Source organism: Oryctolagus cuniculus, chromosome 1 (assembly GCF_964237555.1).
Source record: "Oryctolagus cuniculus chromosome 1, mOryCun1.1, whole genome shotgun sequence".
Taxonomy (NCBI): Eukaryota; Metazoa; Chordata; class Mammalia; order Lagomorpha; family Leporidae; genus Oryctolagus; species Oryctolagus cuniculus.
In genome coordinates, this window is record NC_091432.1 from 62,132,393 (window position 1) to 62,147,583 (window position 15,191).

General features: G+C 38.3%; 1 protein-coding gene across 1 annotated transcript; it reads right to left on the reverse strand.

Moving 5' to 3' along the window:
* Positions 1-12,937: 12,937 nt before the first annotated feature.
* LOC138846558 (olfactory receptor 51G1-like) lies at positions 12,938-13,885 on the reverse strand. The gene has a single exon (XM_070062627.1). The coding sequence runs from the start codon at positions 13,883-13,885 to the stop codon at positions 12,938-12,940; it is 948 nt and encodes a 315-aa protein (XP_069918728.1).
* Positions 13,886-15,191: the final 1,306 nt, after the last annotated feature.

Sequence of the window (15,191 nt, forward strand, 5' to 3'; positions counted from 1 at the left end):
GTGCTTCTGGGGTATTTTCCAAGAAGTCTTTGCCAGTACCTATATATTGCAGAGTTTCTCCAATGCTCTCTAATAATTTGATGGTGTCCGGTCATAGATTTAAGTCTTTAATCCATGTTGAGTGAATTTTTGTGTAAGGTGAAAGGTAGGGGTCTTGCTTCATGGTTCTGCACGTGGAAATCCAATTTTCCCAGCACCATTTATTGAATAGACTGTCCTTACTCCAGGGATTGGTTTTGGATCCTTGATCAAATATACAATCCCATCAAGGTGGCATGTACCAATGCCATCTCACTAGTCCAAGTGATCAATTTCAGTTCACAGTTGATCACAGTGATAGGTCCAAGAGTCAAAGGGATCACACAAACAAGTCTAGTGTCTGCTAATACTAGCTGATAGAATCAAAAAGGGAGAGAACGATCCATCATGGGAAGCAGGATACACAGCAGACTCATAGAATGGCAGATGTCCTAAGTAGCACTCTGGTCTCAGAATCAGCCCTTAAGGCATTCAGATCTGGCTGAAGAGCCCATGAGAGTATTTTAGACATGGAAAGCCAAGACACCCTGGAAAAAAAAAAAAAAAGAAGAAAACCTAAATGGAAGATCTCGGTGAGTGAGATCCCAGTGGAAAGAATGGGCCATCAAAGAAGGAGGTACCTTTCTTTGAAGGGAGGAGAGAACTTCCACTTTGACTATGACCCTGTCGGAATAAGATCGAAGTCTGCGAACTCAAAAGGCTTCCATAGCCTTGGCAACTCATGACTAGAACCTAGGGAGATTACTGACGCCATAAACGAGAGTGTCAAATTGTTAAGTCAACAACAGGAGTCACTGTGTACTTACTTCTCATGTGGGATCTGTCCTTAGTGTGTTGTCAAATGTGAAGTAATGCTATAACTAGTACTGAAACAGTATTTTACACTTTGTGTTTCTGTGTGGGTGCAAACTGATGAAATATTTACTTAATGTATACTGAATTGATCTTCTGTATATAAAGATAATTGAAAATGAATCTTGATGTGAATGGAATGGAATTGGGAGTGGGAGATGGGATGGGTGCGAGTGTGAGGGAAATTATGGGGGGGAGCCATTGTAATCCATTAACTGAACTTTGAAAATTTATATTTACTAAATAAAAAATAAATAAAAAATTTTAAGTGAGGATAATCAACATAGTTGTATGATTCTATAGCAGGCACCGTGGCTCATTAGGATAATCCTCCACTTGTGGCACTGGCATTCCAGGTTCTATTCTCAGTTGGGGCGCCAGTTCTGATTGGTTACTCCTCTTCTCTCTGTCTCTCTCTCTCTCATTGTCTAACTCTGCCTGTCAAAAAAAAAAAAGTATGATTCTTTCTAAGTGCATTGGGCTATATGAATGCTGATAGAAAAGGAATAACTGGAATTTGCAGTGTAAGTCATTAAATAATAGATAAAAGGGAAATGTTGATTAGGTGAGAGTTTCAATGACTTTCCCTAAGGTCCAAAGCTGAAGAAGCAAACCTGTGATTTCAAGCAAGGTATATCAAACTTAAAAGGCTATTCTTTCTAATTGACATTTTCACCCTAGTTATGGAGACCTTTACTGAAGAGGTAATTCCAGTGGTAGTGTCAGCTTCCGCACATGAGGGTGACAAGTCTTCACGTTCTCAGAGGACTCCAAGCCAACGGTCCAGAACTCAGAAGGTCTGTGTCAGGCACTGTGTGTGTGTGTTTGTGTGTGTGTGTTTGTGTGTATCTAGGTCTGCCACCCAACAGTACTGCCAAGAAATTGGGAAGCATTAAGCACATTCACAGGACTAAAAATTTTTGGAAGGCAAAAATTTGGCTTTTAATTCTTGCCCTAACAACTAGAGGTACTTAAAGATGGCTTACATCTTTAGAATCTATAGAAATATATACAGTATATATACAACACTTAGGAGATAATCAAATTAAAAGGTAAATATGTTTTTTGAAAAATATTTTAAAATTCTTGCATAATTTTTTCATAATATGCATTTTCATGAAGTTTTTGAAGAATCTTTAGTTCATACAGTAAATATATAATATGTTAAAAGTATATGATATATAGCATGTATTAAGCATATGCTAAAGTATAATATATCACAAATAATATCTTATAAAGCTATGATATATGGAGAAAATCATAAATTCCAAGATATCCATAATCTTATTCAAAAACATGCAGACACATTTATTATAATTCACATGACCTTGCTGTTTATGATGTAGATTGTCTCCTAAGGTTGTATAACTGAGTATAGAAATTAAAAATAAATAGACAAATTTCTGCCACACACTCTCACTCATGTCTGAAGAATGTATAAGAATTTTGTGTCTTTCTTCTGTTTCCTGGGGTAATGACACTGATATGCCAGGAAGAGAAATAAATGGTATCAAAGGAGCATGGAAGGTGCATAGTTCTTGTGGATACCTTGAAGACCAAACACAGACACTGATGAGTAACCGATTATTTCTCTACTTTTAAAGATTATTACATTGATGAAAATAAGTAACAGAGAAGTGCATTAAAATCAATTAAAGAAATTTCATGTGGATAGCTTGAAATAACAACCCAGGAAACAAAACCACATTCAAAGAGCTTCATCTCTGTTCCTGATAGCCAAGAGTCCAGGCAGCTGTTCTCACTGTCCAAAAACAACAGTAGACTCAGCCCCAATATAGGGCACATTCCAGGATATGTTATCATTGAGATTTTTTTTCAACTCTTTTTTTTAAACTTTTATTTAATGAATATAAATTTCCAAAGTACAGCTTATGGATTACAATGGCTTTTTCAGTTTCATGGTCTCAACAAGAAGCAAAGATGTGGAACTGTGAAGTGGCTTGCTGAGGTCATGCAAGAGTTAATCTAATCCTACATGAGCGTTCCACCATTCTCACTCTGCTGGGACCTCTCTCAGTAACATGCACTTAGGAGAGAAGAGCCTGGAATGGGGGAGAGTTTGGGATCTCTCCCTGTGGCATTGAAGGTCAGTAATTACTGTGCCCACCACTGATGGTTGCTGGTCTTATTGGCAAACTGAGTTCTATAGCAGCAAACTTGTACTTCCTTGAATTCTAGCTACTGCTCTTTCTGCTGCTTCCAGCTAATGGGCAGCAGCAACTTTATAATTTCCTTGGCCACGATGTCTACCCCTTATGAATAGACCTCTCATTAAACACTCATCGCAGGCCTCTTTTCTCCCAAGCCCTAGTTAATGCCCCAACTTTCTTCTGTTTTCCCATTCTTTCTCATGTCTTGCTTTTGATGCTATTATTTTATCTTTATCTTTCCTTTCTCTTTTCTATTTATTTTTAACATCACAGGCCACATAAAACTCCTAGCCCTAGGCACAGAGTAACCCTTCACTCACCTTCTCCCTCCAGATAGCTCGTAAATGCTGCTCAGCCCAAGGAGAACTGTGAGGCTATTCCCGACTCCAAGAATATGAAATCAAAGGCACAATATTCCGCCCAATAGTAACTGATATTCCTGGAAGTCTAGAAATCCAAGTGCCATAGGTGGATCTAGGTGGGAGATGTTGAAGCCTCATTAGCCATGGACACATTCTTAATCATAAGGCTGAATCTACCAGAGTCCATTGAACAAAGGGCAATGACACTGATAAGGCTGTTTTCCCACAGAGGAGGCAATAGACTCAGGTGAATTCAATCACTGGGCATAGATCAGGCTCCAGTTAAGGCCTCCTAACTTCTGGAGCAGTGATCTGCCTACTCCCCATTAATAATTCCTCTAGAATGTCAACTCAGAGAAGACGGGGGACTCATTTTGCTTCCCTCTGTAAAGCCAGTGTTCAGAATATGACCTGGTGTCTAGCATGTGTTCTGCATAATTTCCTCCTTCATTTGAGAGTTGAATTGTATTTAGTTTGCTATTAGTAAATTGGTGCATATTTATCTTTTGAAAATATCCAGTAAATAAAGTTATATGTTTGGTAGCATGAGGAAACAAAGCTTACAGAAAATTTTAACATTTCTAAAATCAGAGAAATAGTGCCCAAAATGAAATTTCAACCATGATTTGACTTCTATAAATCCCAGTCTGTTATACTGTTATAACTATTACACTGTTATATACAGTATATACTGTTATATAGCTGTTATACTTTCTTCCCACATAAGTGATAATTCAGTGTCAAAAAGAAGCAGTTAGCTTACTAGGCATTTTTTAGAAGTGCTGACTCTTCAGCTAAGTTAATAAATTAATTTGAAAAATACAGAAATATATAGATAGACATTTTATTTCTCACACCAAATACCAGTGACACTAACAGCCAGTGTCATTAACTCACTGTCCACTTGAGGTCAGGTTGGCTACTGTGTTGTGCTCCTTCTTTTCTGGTGTGGCCATGACTTGTGGTTACCACATTATTCATCACTGTGAATTCAGGAGAGCTGTGGTAAAGGGACTTGGTGAGGGCAAGCAAGCTATGTGCTGGTTCATAATACAGCTCATAAAGCCTAAGACAGAAAACAATTCTGACATGAAGATGAAGTAGGGTCATGACAAAGAAAGAATCAGATTTAGACCTTAGAAATGCCTTGTAAATATTATTACCTTGGTTTGCTATCAAGGAAAGAAGTTTTAGGGAATTTATTAATGTGTCTAAAGTCAGATGGCCAATAGGTACTAGAACTGAAATTCAACATAGATCTCTGGGGCTGCAAAGTTCATATTGAAAATTTGGAAAACTTTAGGTTAACAGATCCAAGCAACTATTTAAATGAGCGGAGTTTAAATGACAAATGGAATCAATAAAATCTGGTTCCCAACTTCTGTTTGCTATAAACTTCGGAGAGACTCTTTTTGGAACTGGAAGTTGTGCTTCATATTTTCATTGGAATAGAGAAGAGTAGGAATCAGAAGGAAAATGATGAAGATAGGTTGGAGGAGGAGACCTGGAAATAAAAAAAAATTGGAGTAATGAAGCAGAGAAAATCTGCCCTGGAAAGATCACTTTGAGCATGTTGGGTGATGAGCTCTTAGTAAGATAACTAACTATTCTAACTGCTTATTATTTAAAGATTATCAGTGTAGCCCTTATAAAGGTTTGGGGAGGAGTCCATTGATCCTGACCAGTAGGAAAGCAGTTGTTCAGAAAATGTGAACATGAGGGGATTTTTTTAACTTAATATTTCATTTACTATCTTTGAGATAACATTTTAATTTACAGTATATCAAAGGCTTAATGCTCCACCAAATAAAAAGACATAGAAAGTAAAGAGACCATAGTTGAACAGAAAAATAGACAAAGGTTACAAATAATAATCAAATAAAAAGATGCTCAACTTCACTCATACAAGTTTTAAAATAAAATAGTCACAAAATCATGAAAACTTTAGTAGCATATGATCCTTAGCAATTTTGTTAACAAAAGCTTGACAAAACACTGGATTAAAGTAAAACTGTCATGAAGGGATTTAAGCCCTGGCCTTTCTGCTTGTAAAACTACTTTTTGAATGTACTTAAGCAAGGTCAATGGCGATTCCAATTCTGTCACTCACACTCTGTGGTCACTCACAGAAATGTTCTTTGATGTCACAGAAAAGATTTTCTTCTCAAGGATCAGATTCTTTTCTAGCTATCTCTCTCCTGGCTTATTGGAAGTAACTCCTGCTTCAATTCATCCTCTGCTTAAAGATAAGGAGCATATGCTGAGCCATCAACGAAGCTCATCTCATGCCTGTACCTCAGTTTTGCCCAGAAAACTTAGTTATCACCCTTGGTCTCATCAATACTCCCACTGTTATTGAAGGGATGGGAAACCCAGGGAGTGAACAGACGTGAGAAAACTGTTTTCTGCTGCCTGAGCTACTGCTAAGAGCAGACCTGGGTTCCCACAAAAGGAATTAGAGTTGATTATATTGGTTACCATCTTCTGCAGGCACCCGCTCTCCTCTCCAATGCTACAGCTCAGGCTGAGCCTTCTGAGATCTCTTAAGGCTTCACAACTCAGCACCTAGTATTTGCCTAGCACATTGACTCATTGCATGCCAAGGTGAGGTCCAGAGGCTCTAGACCTTACAACAAAAGGAGGGAAGGCTGAAACCGGCAGTCATGGGAAGGATGGAGAGATTGGGGAGCGGATATTTAAATCCCAAATTTTTATGCAACTGCCTGAGGTACCCATTGAGACAAAGTTGAGGTGTCTTTAGTCAATTCCCTGCCAGGACTGGATCCCTGGATGTTATTACCTCAGACCCTGGGGATAAAGAAAAAAGAGGAGAGAAACAGCTTGGGAGATACTTACATGGAAACCCCATAGGGTACGAGGCACTGGTAGTCATTGCTGAAGGATATGGTGAAAGTTCCGAACAAAAGTAACAACTTCTGAAAGCAAAGTTTCTGTTATTGATAATGCTTGGCATATGATGAAGTACAACTATAGTTTATGCACATACGGAATGAGAATGTGCAGGCTAGATACGGGTACTTAAAAAGTCATGGGAATTATCTTTTTTATTTTGATGCAATAAAATTTTGAAATCTATGTCATAGTTTATTTTGAAATAAAAATTGGAAAAAATAGAACATTCATTATTTTATTTAATAAATATAAATTTCCAAAGTAAAACTTGTGGATTATACCAGCTTTTTTCCCCATAACCTCCCTCCCTCCCACAACCATCCCATCTCTTACTTCTTCTCCCATCCCATTTTTCATCGATTCATTTTCAATTATCTTTATATGCAGAAGATCAACTTCTTTTTTTTAATTTTTGACAGGCAGAGTGGACAGTGAGAGAGAGAGGCAGAGAGAAAGGTCTTCCTTTGCCGTTGGTTCACCCTCCAATGGCCGCCGCGGCCTGAATGCTGCGGCCGGCGCACCGCGCTGATCCGAAGCCAGGAGCCAGGTGCTTCTCCTTGTCTCCCATGTGGGTGCGGGGCCCAAGGACTTGGGCCATCCTCCACTGCACTCCCTGGCCACAGCAAAGAGCTGGCCTGGAAGAGGGGCAACTGGGACAGAATCCGGCGCCCCGACGGGGACTAGAACCCGATCTGCCGGCGCCGCTAGGTGGAGGATTAGCCTATTGAGCCGTGGCGCTGGCCAAGAAGATCAACTTCTATATACTTATATATAAGTAAAGATTTCAACAGACTGCACCCACACAGACACACAAAGTATAGAGTACTGTTTGGGTAGTAGTTTTACCACAGTAAAACATAGTACATGCATAGTACACGCATAGTACAACACATTAAGGACAGAGATCCTACATGGGGAGTAGGTGCATATTGATTCCTGTTATTGATTTAGCAATTGACACTCTTATTTATGATGTCAGTAATCACCGAAGGCTCTTGTCATGAGCTGCCAAAGCCATGGAAGCTTCTTGAGTTCACCAACTCCACTCTTATTTAGAAAAGGCCATATTCAAAGTGGAAGTTCTCTCCTCCCTTCAGAGAAAGGTACCTCCTTCTTTGATGGCCCATTCTTTCTGCTGGGCTCTCACTCACAGAGATCTTTCATTTAGGTCATTTATTTTTTTTTTTTTTTAATTTATTTTTTTTTTTTTTTTTGCCAGAGTGTCTTGGCTTTCCATGCCTGCAAAAATCTCAGGTGCTTTTTAGCCAGATTTGAATGCCTTAAGGGCTGATTCTGAGGCCAGAGTGCTATTTAGGACATCTGCCATTCTATGAGTCTGCTGTGTATCCTGCTTCCCATGTTGGATTGTTCTCTCCTTTTTAATTCTTTCAGTTAGTATTAGCAGACAATTGTTTATGTGATATGTGTTTTGTATATGTGATCCCTTTGACATGTAATCCTATCATTATGATCAATTATGAACTGAAACTGATCACTTTGACTAGTAAGATGGCATTGGTACATGCCACCTTGATGTGGTTGAATTGGAATCCCCCGGCATGTTTCTAGCTCTACCATTATGGGTAAGTCCGAGTGAGCATGTGCCAAACTGTGCATCTCCCTCTCTTATTCCCACTCTTATATTTAACAGGGATCACTTTTCAGTTAAATTTAAACACCAAAGAATAATTGTGTGTTAATTAAAGAGTTCAACCAATGGTATTAAGTAGAACAAAAAAAATTCACAATAGCTAAGACATGGAATCAACCTAAATGCCCATCAACAGAAGACTGGATAAAAAAATTATGGGATATGTACTCTATAGAATACTATATAGCAGTAAAAAAAAAAAAAGTGAAATCCAGTCATTTGGAATCTGGAAAACATGCTGAGTGAAATAAGCCAGTTCCAAAGGGACAAATAGATGCTCTCCGTGATCTGTGACAACTAACTGAGCACCTAAAAGGAAACCTGTTGAAGTGAAATGGACACTATGAGAAACACTGACTTGTTCTGCCCTTGTCCTGACTGTCAAGGAACAACTTACTATTTTATTTCTTTTAGTATTGTTTTGTTCTACTTAATGCCATAGTTTTTTTTTTTTTCATTTTATACTTATGCATGGACTCTTTCAAGTATCCTCATATGTAAAACTAAAAAAGGCTTTTTGATTAAGCTTTTTTCCCATCATCAATTGAAAGAAGGCAGTCAGTCCACGTTTAGAAATGCCGTCATGGTGTTGATGCTTGTTCTTAGTGCCTCCAGTTACCCAGTGTGCTCTATCCTCTACCTATGTGCCTGCAGTCCATCTCCTCTTCCTTCTCTGATCTACCAAGGATGAAGCCTTTTGTTTTTATATATCAAAAGAACTAACAGGAGAAACTAATCTATTTTTATACCTGTGTAAGTGATTTGAAGCCTGGAAAGGACAACTAAAACTGAGAAGGAGTTTTTACATGTTAACATAGGGATATAAAGAGCTAATCACCCACTCTTAGATTCCGTGAAAACTGATTGAGAAGACACTTTAGAGAGAGGAATGGAAGGCCGTTTCTCTGTACTTATTATCCACATACCTTGGATCTAGCCTACGGGATCTCTCTTGGGATTATAAAGGAATAAATATTAAGGTATGTTCCAGGATCTCCAAACAAATCACTAGCGGTCATTCTAATTCATTGACCAGGCTGCTTCCTTTGGAGTGTTGCAGGCTTCCTCCTGTTGCTACCTTCAAGTAACTTTTGATCAAGCATATTGCATGTTATTTAAGTATTAAGAAGCAATGCTTTTCAAATCACAGTCCTCAGATGATGTGGATCAAGATCTGTTGTGATGCATAATAAAGTGCAAATTTATAGGTCTCATCTTTACCAGGCAGAATCAGAAAGTTTGACATTTGTTTCAACTACAAAAGTTTAGGGATTTTCAGACATTTTTTCTTTATGATTTGTTTTCAACTTAGATTCTAGAACATTCTATCATCTCCATAGTTAAATGGACATTTTCACTTTTAGTCTGGAATTTGTTCCCAAACATAGTTACCTATTATGTTAGTTTGCTAGGTTTGCCCTATAAAACTGCGGACTGGATAGCTTAACAACAGAAATTTTTCTTTCACTGTTCTGGAGACCAGCAAAATCTGATTAAGATATTGACAAGTTAATTTCTCCTGAGGCCTCTCGGTTTATAGATGATCATCTTCAGTATGTCTTTCCATGGCCTTTCCTCTGTAGTGTACACTTTTGGTTTCTTTTTAAGGCCAAGATTCCTCTTTCGATAAAGACAACAGTTCTATTAGATTGGGATCCACCATTTTGGTGTCATTTTAACTCAGTAGCCTCTTTAACAATCTTCTTTCCAAATATATTTGTATCTTGAGGTCCTGGGAATTGAGCCATTACCATAATCAACATATGAATTTTTGGCAGAAACAATTCATTCCATTAAACTTTCTGCCAATTATTTATTTGTCTATTTAGCTAATATTTCATAATAAATGTAATGTATTGCAGATAATAAAATGAAGAATTTAATTCTTTACTCCCTACTCCAAATAATATATATATATATATATGTATATATATATATATATTCACAGGGTCTGAGGTCAAACTCTGGGAAGAGAGGACTATCATTACTTGATATTACATATGTTTTTAGTAGAAGATAGGTTTGAATGCTGCTGGATAGATAGAGAGAGATAGGAGAAGGGAAGGGAGATAGAAGAGAGGAGAATTTAGGTTGTCTACAATTAATCTTTTAACAGCTTCAAGTAGAAAGAACATAGAGATTGACCCATAATCAGAAAGTATACTACTGTCTGCTTTAAATCTGAGCTGTGACTCTTCTATGAGAAAGATACCCAACATGATCTGATGTGGGGAACAAGAGTTCAGAAAGTTTAAACATCTCATTATCAGTAAGTTCAGGCTTTGAGTTCAGACAGGCCAGCATGTGGTTCTGAGCTCCATTTTTCAGATATGTGATATTGGCTGGAGTAATTTTTTAGCCTATTGTCTAAAACATTTATGTAAGAATCAAAGAGGAAACAAATCCTTTTATAATGGTAAAATGGTGCTGAATAAAACTAAAATGAAGAAAGTAAAGTTTTATCAAAATGATTGATATTCAATGCTAGACAAATATTATGACCATTTCTAAACATGTGTTAAAAGCACATCTTATAACTAACTTTCAGCCAGAAATGGACACTAAAAAATTGAAAAATGTAAGCCATTTAGAACATGTCAGCATTTATCATTACAAAGACAGTCATGAGAGTCTAGCATTGTGGCTCAGTGGGTTAAGCTGCTGCCTGCATTGCCAGCATCCCATGTGGGCGCCAGTTCAAGTTTCAGCTACTCCACTTCCAATCCAGCTCTTTGCTAATGCTCCTGGGAAAGCAACGGAAAATGGCCAAGGTACTTGGGCCCCTGCCAGCCATTTGGGAGGCCCAGATTAAGCTTCTGGGTTTGGCCTTACTTAATCCTAGCTGTTGTGGCCATTGGGAGAGTGAACCAGGGACTGGAGAATCTCTGTCTCTCCCTATCTGTAACTCTTTCTTTAAAAAACATAAATATATCTTCATTTAAAAAATTCATGAACCGTATAGTTTGAAGAATAGAAAAGAGATTTTTTTGCTGACAAACACTATTTAGTACAAGAACAGTGAGAAGGTAGGAAACTCAGGTAATCAGTGTAGGCTCCCAGGTGCAGTCATACAAGCCACTAGTATATATGAGATAAGGGTGTAGAAGGTGACAACAAGGAGCGCACCCATACCCAAAGCTGCAACAGTTCCACAGGCTATAAATGTACTTTGTGGCTATACAAGAGCAGGCCAAGTTCATATTATCTTGATGTGAATTGGAATGGGGTAGAGTGCTCAGAATCATCAAAGAAAGAGAAGAAGAGAAGGACCAGTCTCTTACAAAAAACTTAAAAAAAAAAACATGAAAAATCATCCCACTTATTGGCCTTTGGAAACAGTAAGCATTGAGGTGCATCTCACAGGGTCAGAAATCACTGCCCAGTGGCCCAAGACCATAGCAAGAAGAACTGAAAATTCAAAGCAGGAGGAAAAATAGATGCAGACATGAAGACAACTTCAACAACATCAGATGATTAAACAAGGAGGTTACCAGGATACCAGAAAGGTTAGAATTGCATTATAATGTATATTTATTTGAATATATGCATTTAAAATACTTGAATCATTGTTTAAATATATTGTGTAATTTTGGATGTATTTCTGCCCATAAGTGCCTATGTAAAATTGTTTTAAAGTGGCTATTCTGGTAGTTCTCTTTCTTCCTGTGTTTCTCACAGGGAAAAATTAGGTTCTAAAATTGATTATTTAAAAATATAGCTGACTTTCTCTTATCATCAATAATTCTATTTTCATCCACTTCATGATGAATGTTGTATCTTTGTGCTTCTTTTACAATGACTTCTTGGCATCTGGAGTCAAGACAAAGTAATTTGTAGGGAAAGAAACTACTGAACCTAAACTTTGCTTCCCATGACTCTAGGTAAAATCTTTCAGGAGGACACATCTGCCTATATGAAAGCTACATGAATATATAAAGCATTAAAATTTATTCAATATGCATCTAAACATATGTGATAATGTACAGAAATGAATTCAAACAAAATGACCAACTGGAACATGTATACCAACACAAATAAGCATGGAACACCAAATAAACCTACACAAGAACATCAAAAAACAATAAGAACACAACAACAAAAATGTCTGTGTGTGTGTGTGTGTGTGCATTATTTGACATGGCTAGATACATAGATGAGAGAAACATCTTGCAAATAAACATCAAATAATGCATGATTTTCTACCACTTTCCCCCCCAGTATACTTAACAACTAAATCAAGAGATCAAACCCTTCAACTATATCCTAAAGATGTTGGGTGATAATGCTTAACCTCAGTTACTTTTCCTGAAGACTATTCATAAATAATTTTGTATTATTTCAATCTGATACCTTCTCTCAAACTTATCTACTCCTTTATTTAATTTGGGGATATGCATTTGGCAAGCACCTTCATGAAACGTCATTACTTGGTCTGCAGGTATGGGAAATGCAATGTGTTATAAATGAATAAAATGATAATTATAATAAAGCAACACAAATAAATTAAAACATCAGTTAAAAATCAGTTATTGGTGAATCTCTACGCACCAGAAAATTGAAAGATAAAACTAATATATTCTTTTAGATTTCCTCAGGTAATAATAGCTAATAATTATTGAAAATTCTATATCCTAAACATCATTACTATGTTAAAGATTTATACAAGTTATCTCACTTAATTTTCATATCCTTCCTATGAGAAAGGAAGGTATTATAATTGCTTCCATGCTTATTTCTCCAATTGAGAAAACTGAAGAACAGAGATAGGTAACCTTCCCAAAGTCACCCATTTTGCATGTTGAATAGGTAATTACCTTTTGTTTCTCATTGGGAGTATACTGTGTTTTGTTTTTTAGTGGAATCTAATTAAAGAAAAAAGCAACAAGAATCTGTTTACTTTGTGCCCAGACTTTCTTCCTTTCATGTTAACCTAATCCTGAGGAAAACATCTAAAGGGATTTTAGAAACTCAAACTTCTTAATAATACGGAGGCGGATTTGCTTGGTCTTGATGCTGTAGACAATGGGGTTCATGAGGGGTGGTACCAGCAGATATACGTAAGACATGAGGAGGTGTACAATACGGGGCAGATGTTCACCAAAGCGGTGCACGAGAGACAAACCAATCATGGGGATGTAGAAGAGCAGCACAGCACAGATGTGGGAGACACAGGTGTTGAGGGCTCGAAGTCGCTCCTGGCGGGAGGCGATGCTCAGCACGGTGCGGAGGATAAGGGCATACGAGAGGAAGATGAGGAGGGAGTCCACGCCCACAGTGCACGCCACAACGAAGAGCCCATAGATGTGATTCACCATGATGCTAGAGCAGGCCAGCTTCATGATCTCTAGGTGCAAACAATAGGCATGAGCCAGCACATGGGAGCGGCAGTACTGGAAGCACTTAAGGAGGAAGGGCAAGGGGAGGATGAGGAGGGAGCTTCTAATCACTGAACTCAGTCCCATCTTGACAATACGAGCAGGTGTCAGGATGGTGGAGTAGTGTAGTGGGTTACAGATGGCCACATAGCGGTCAATGGACATGGACAACAGAACTGATGATTCCACTAGAGACAAGGTATGGATGAAGAAGAGCTGAGTAAAGCAGGCAGGGATGCCAATTTCTCTGGCATCAAACCAAAAGATGCCCAGCACAGTGGGCAGAGTGGAAAGGCAAAGGCCCAAGTCTGTGAGGGCAAGCATGGCCAAGAAATAGTACATGGGTTCATGGAGGGTGGCATCAGTACGGATGACATGGAGGATGGTAAGGTTCCCCAAAATAACTGTCAAGTAGATGGAGCAGAAGGGAATAGAGATCCAGCCATGGAGATCTTCCAGACCTTGGAAGCCTGTCAGGAAGAAAGTGGCTTTTTGGAGGCTGCAATTTTGAAGGATGGTCATGGCTTACAATCTTGGATTCACCAACCTGCAATACAGAAGGAGATTCTTACAGAGTGATAACATGAATTGCTACCTAAAAGTGCCAGTGTCACTGGATCAGGAAGAGTCTGAAGGTGGTGTGAGAGAGAGTTGAAGGGACCTGATTGATGTATTAGCCTTTACCAGAGGATCTAGGAAGGGGGCTTCTGGAGTGGATTAGTAGAGCACATATATACAGCATGAATTAGAATCATGGTGATAAATACACCAGTGTTGCCCTCTCAGAAGTTCAATAAGATCATCTCAGATGGTGCTTTTTTCATGTGTTCTTCCCTGAAAGATTCTTCAATTCAATTACTAAAACATTCAGAATCTATATCAGATATATGGGGAATTGGTACTACACATCATTTTTATAACTGTCTACTAGGATGAACCATATATTATGAAACTTTGTATGTATTTGTAATTTGCCTGTGGGTTTTATTTCATGCCATGGTGTTTGGTCTACAGGGAAGTATTTAATAAATGTATGTTGAACTCCTTGAACTTGCAACTTCTGATCAGAGTAGCGGTTGGTGGTGAAGACACAAATGGTAAAATGCAAATTTGAAACCTGGAACTGAGGGACTGTTATTAGAATATTCGGGAACTTCAGAAAACAATTATAGCAAAGACAGCTTTGAGATTCTGAGAGACACCAGGGGAGACATGTGTTTCCACTTACAGGTTGGCTAAGCCAGGTCTTGATGTGTAGATTTGGATGCAAAAGGGGTATGCATCAGATCTAAAGCACAAGAGCAAATAAGGGAACTTTGAAATAGCCAGGAAAAGCCTCTGATCTTTAGCTTAGATTGAAAAGGTTAAATCTGAAGGTACTCAGAGTGAGGTATGCCTCTTGGGTTTGGAGAGATATGACATTTAGATATAGTTCTAATCTTATAGCATTATGTATTTTAAGATTGTTTTATTTATTTGAAGATCAGAGTTATTGGGGAGAGACAGACAGAGAGAGACTCTTCCATCTGCTTCTTCACTGTCCAAATGGCTGCAACAGCCAGGACTGGGCCAGCCCAAAACCAGGAGCCTGGAGATTCATCCAGGTTTTCCACATGGGTGCAGGGTCCAAACCCTTGGGCCATCTTCCGCTGCTTTTCCCAGGCCATTAGCAGGGTACTATATTAGAAGTGGAGCAGCCAATACATGAACCAGCATCTTCACCCACCATGCCACAACATAAGCCTGTTGATCCTATATGATTTAAATTGGATTTTCCTTTGCTCTGCCTTCAGAATTTTTATTCAATTACATTATAAAATGCTTTATG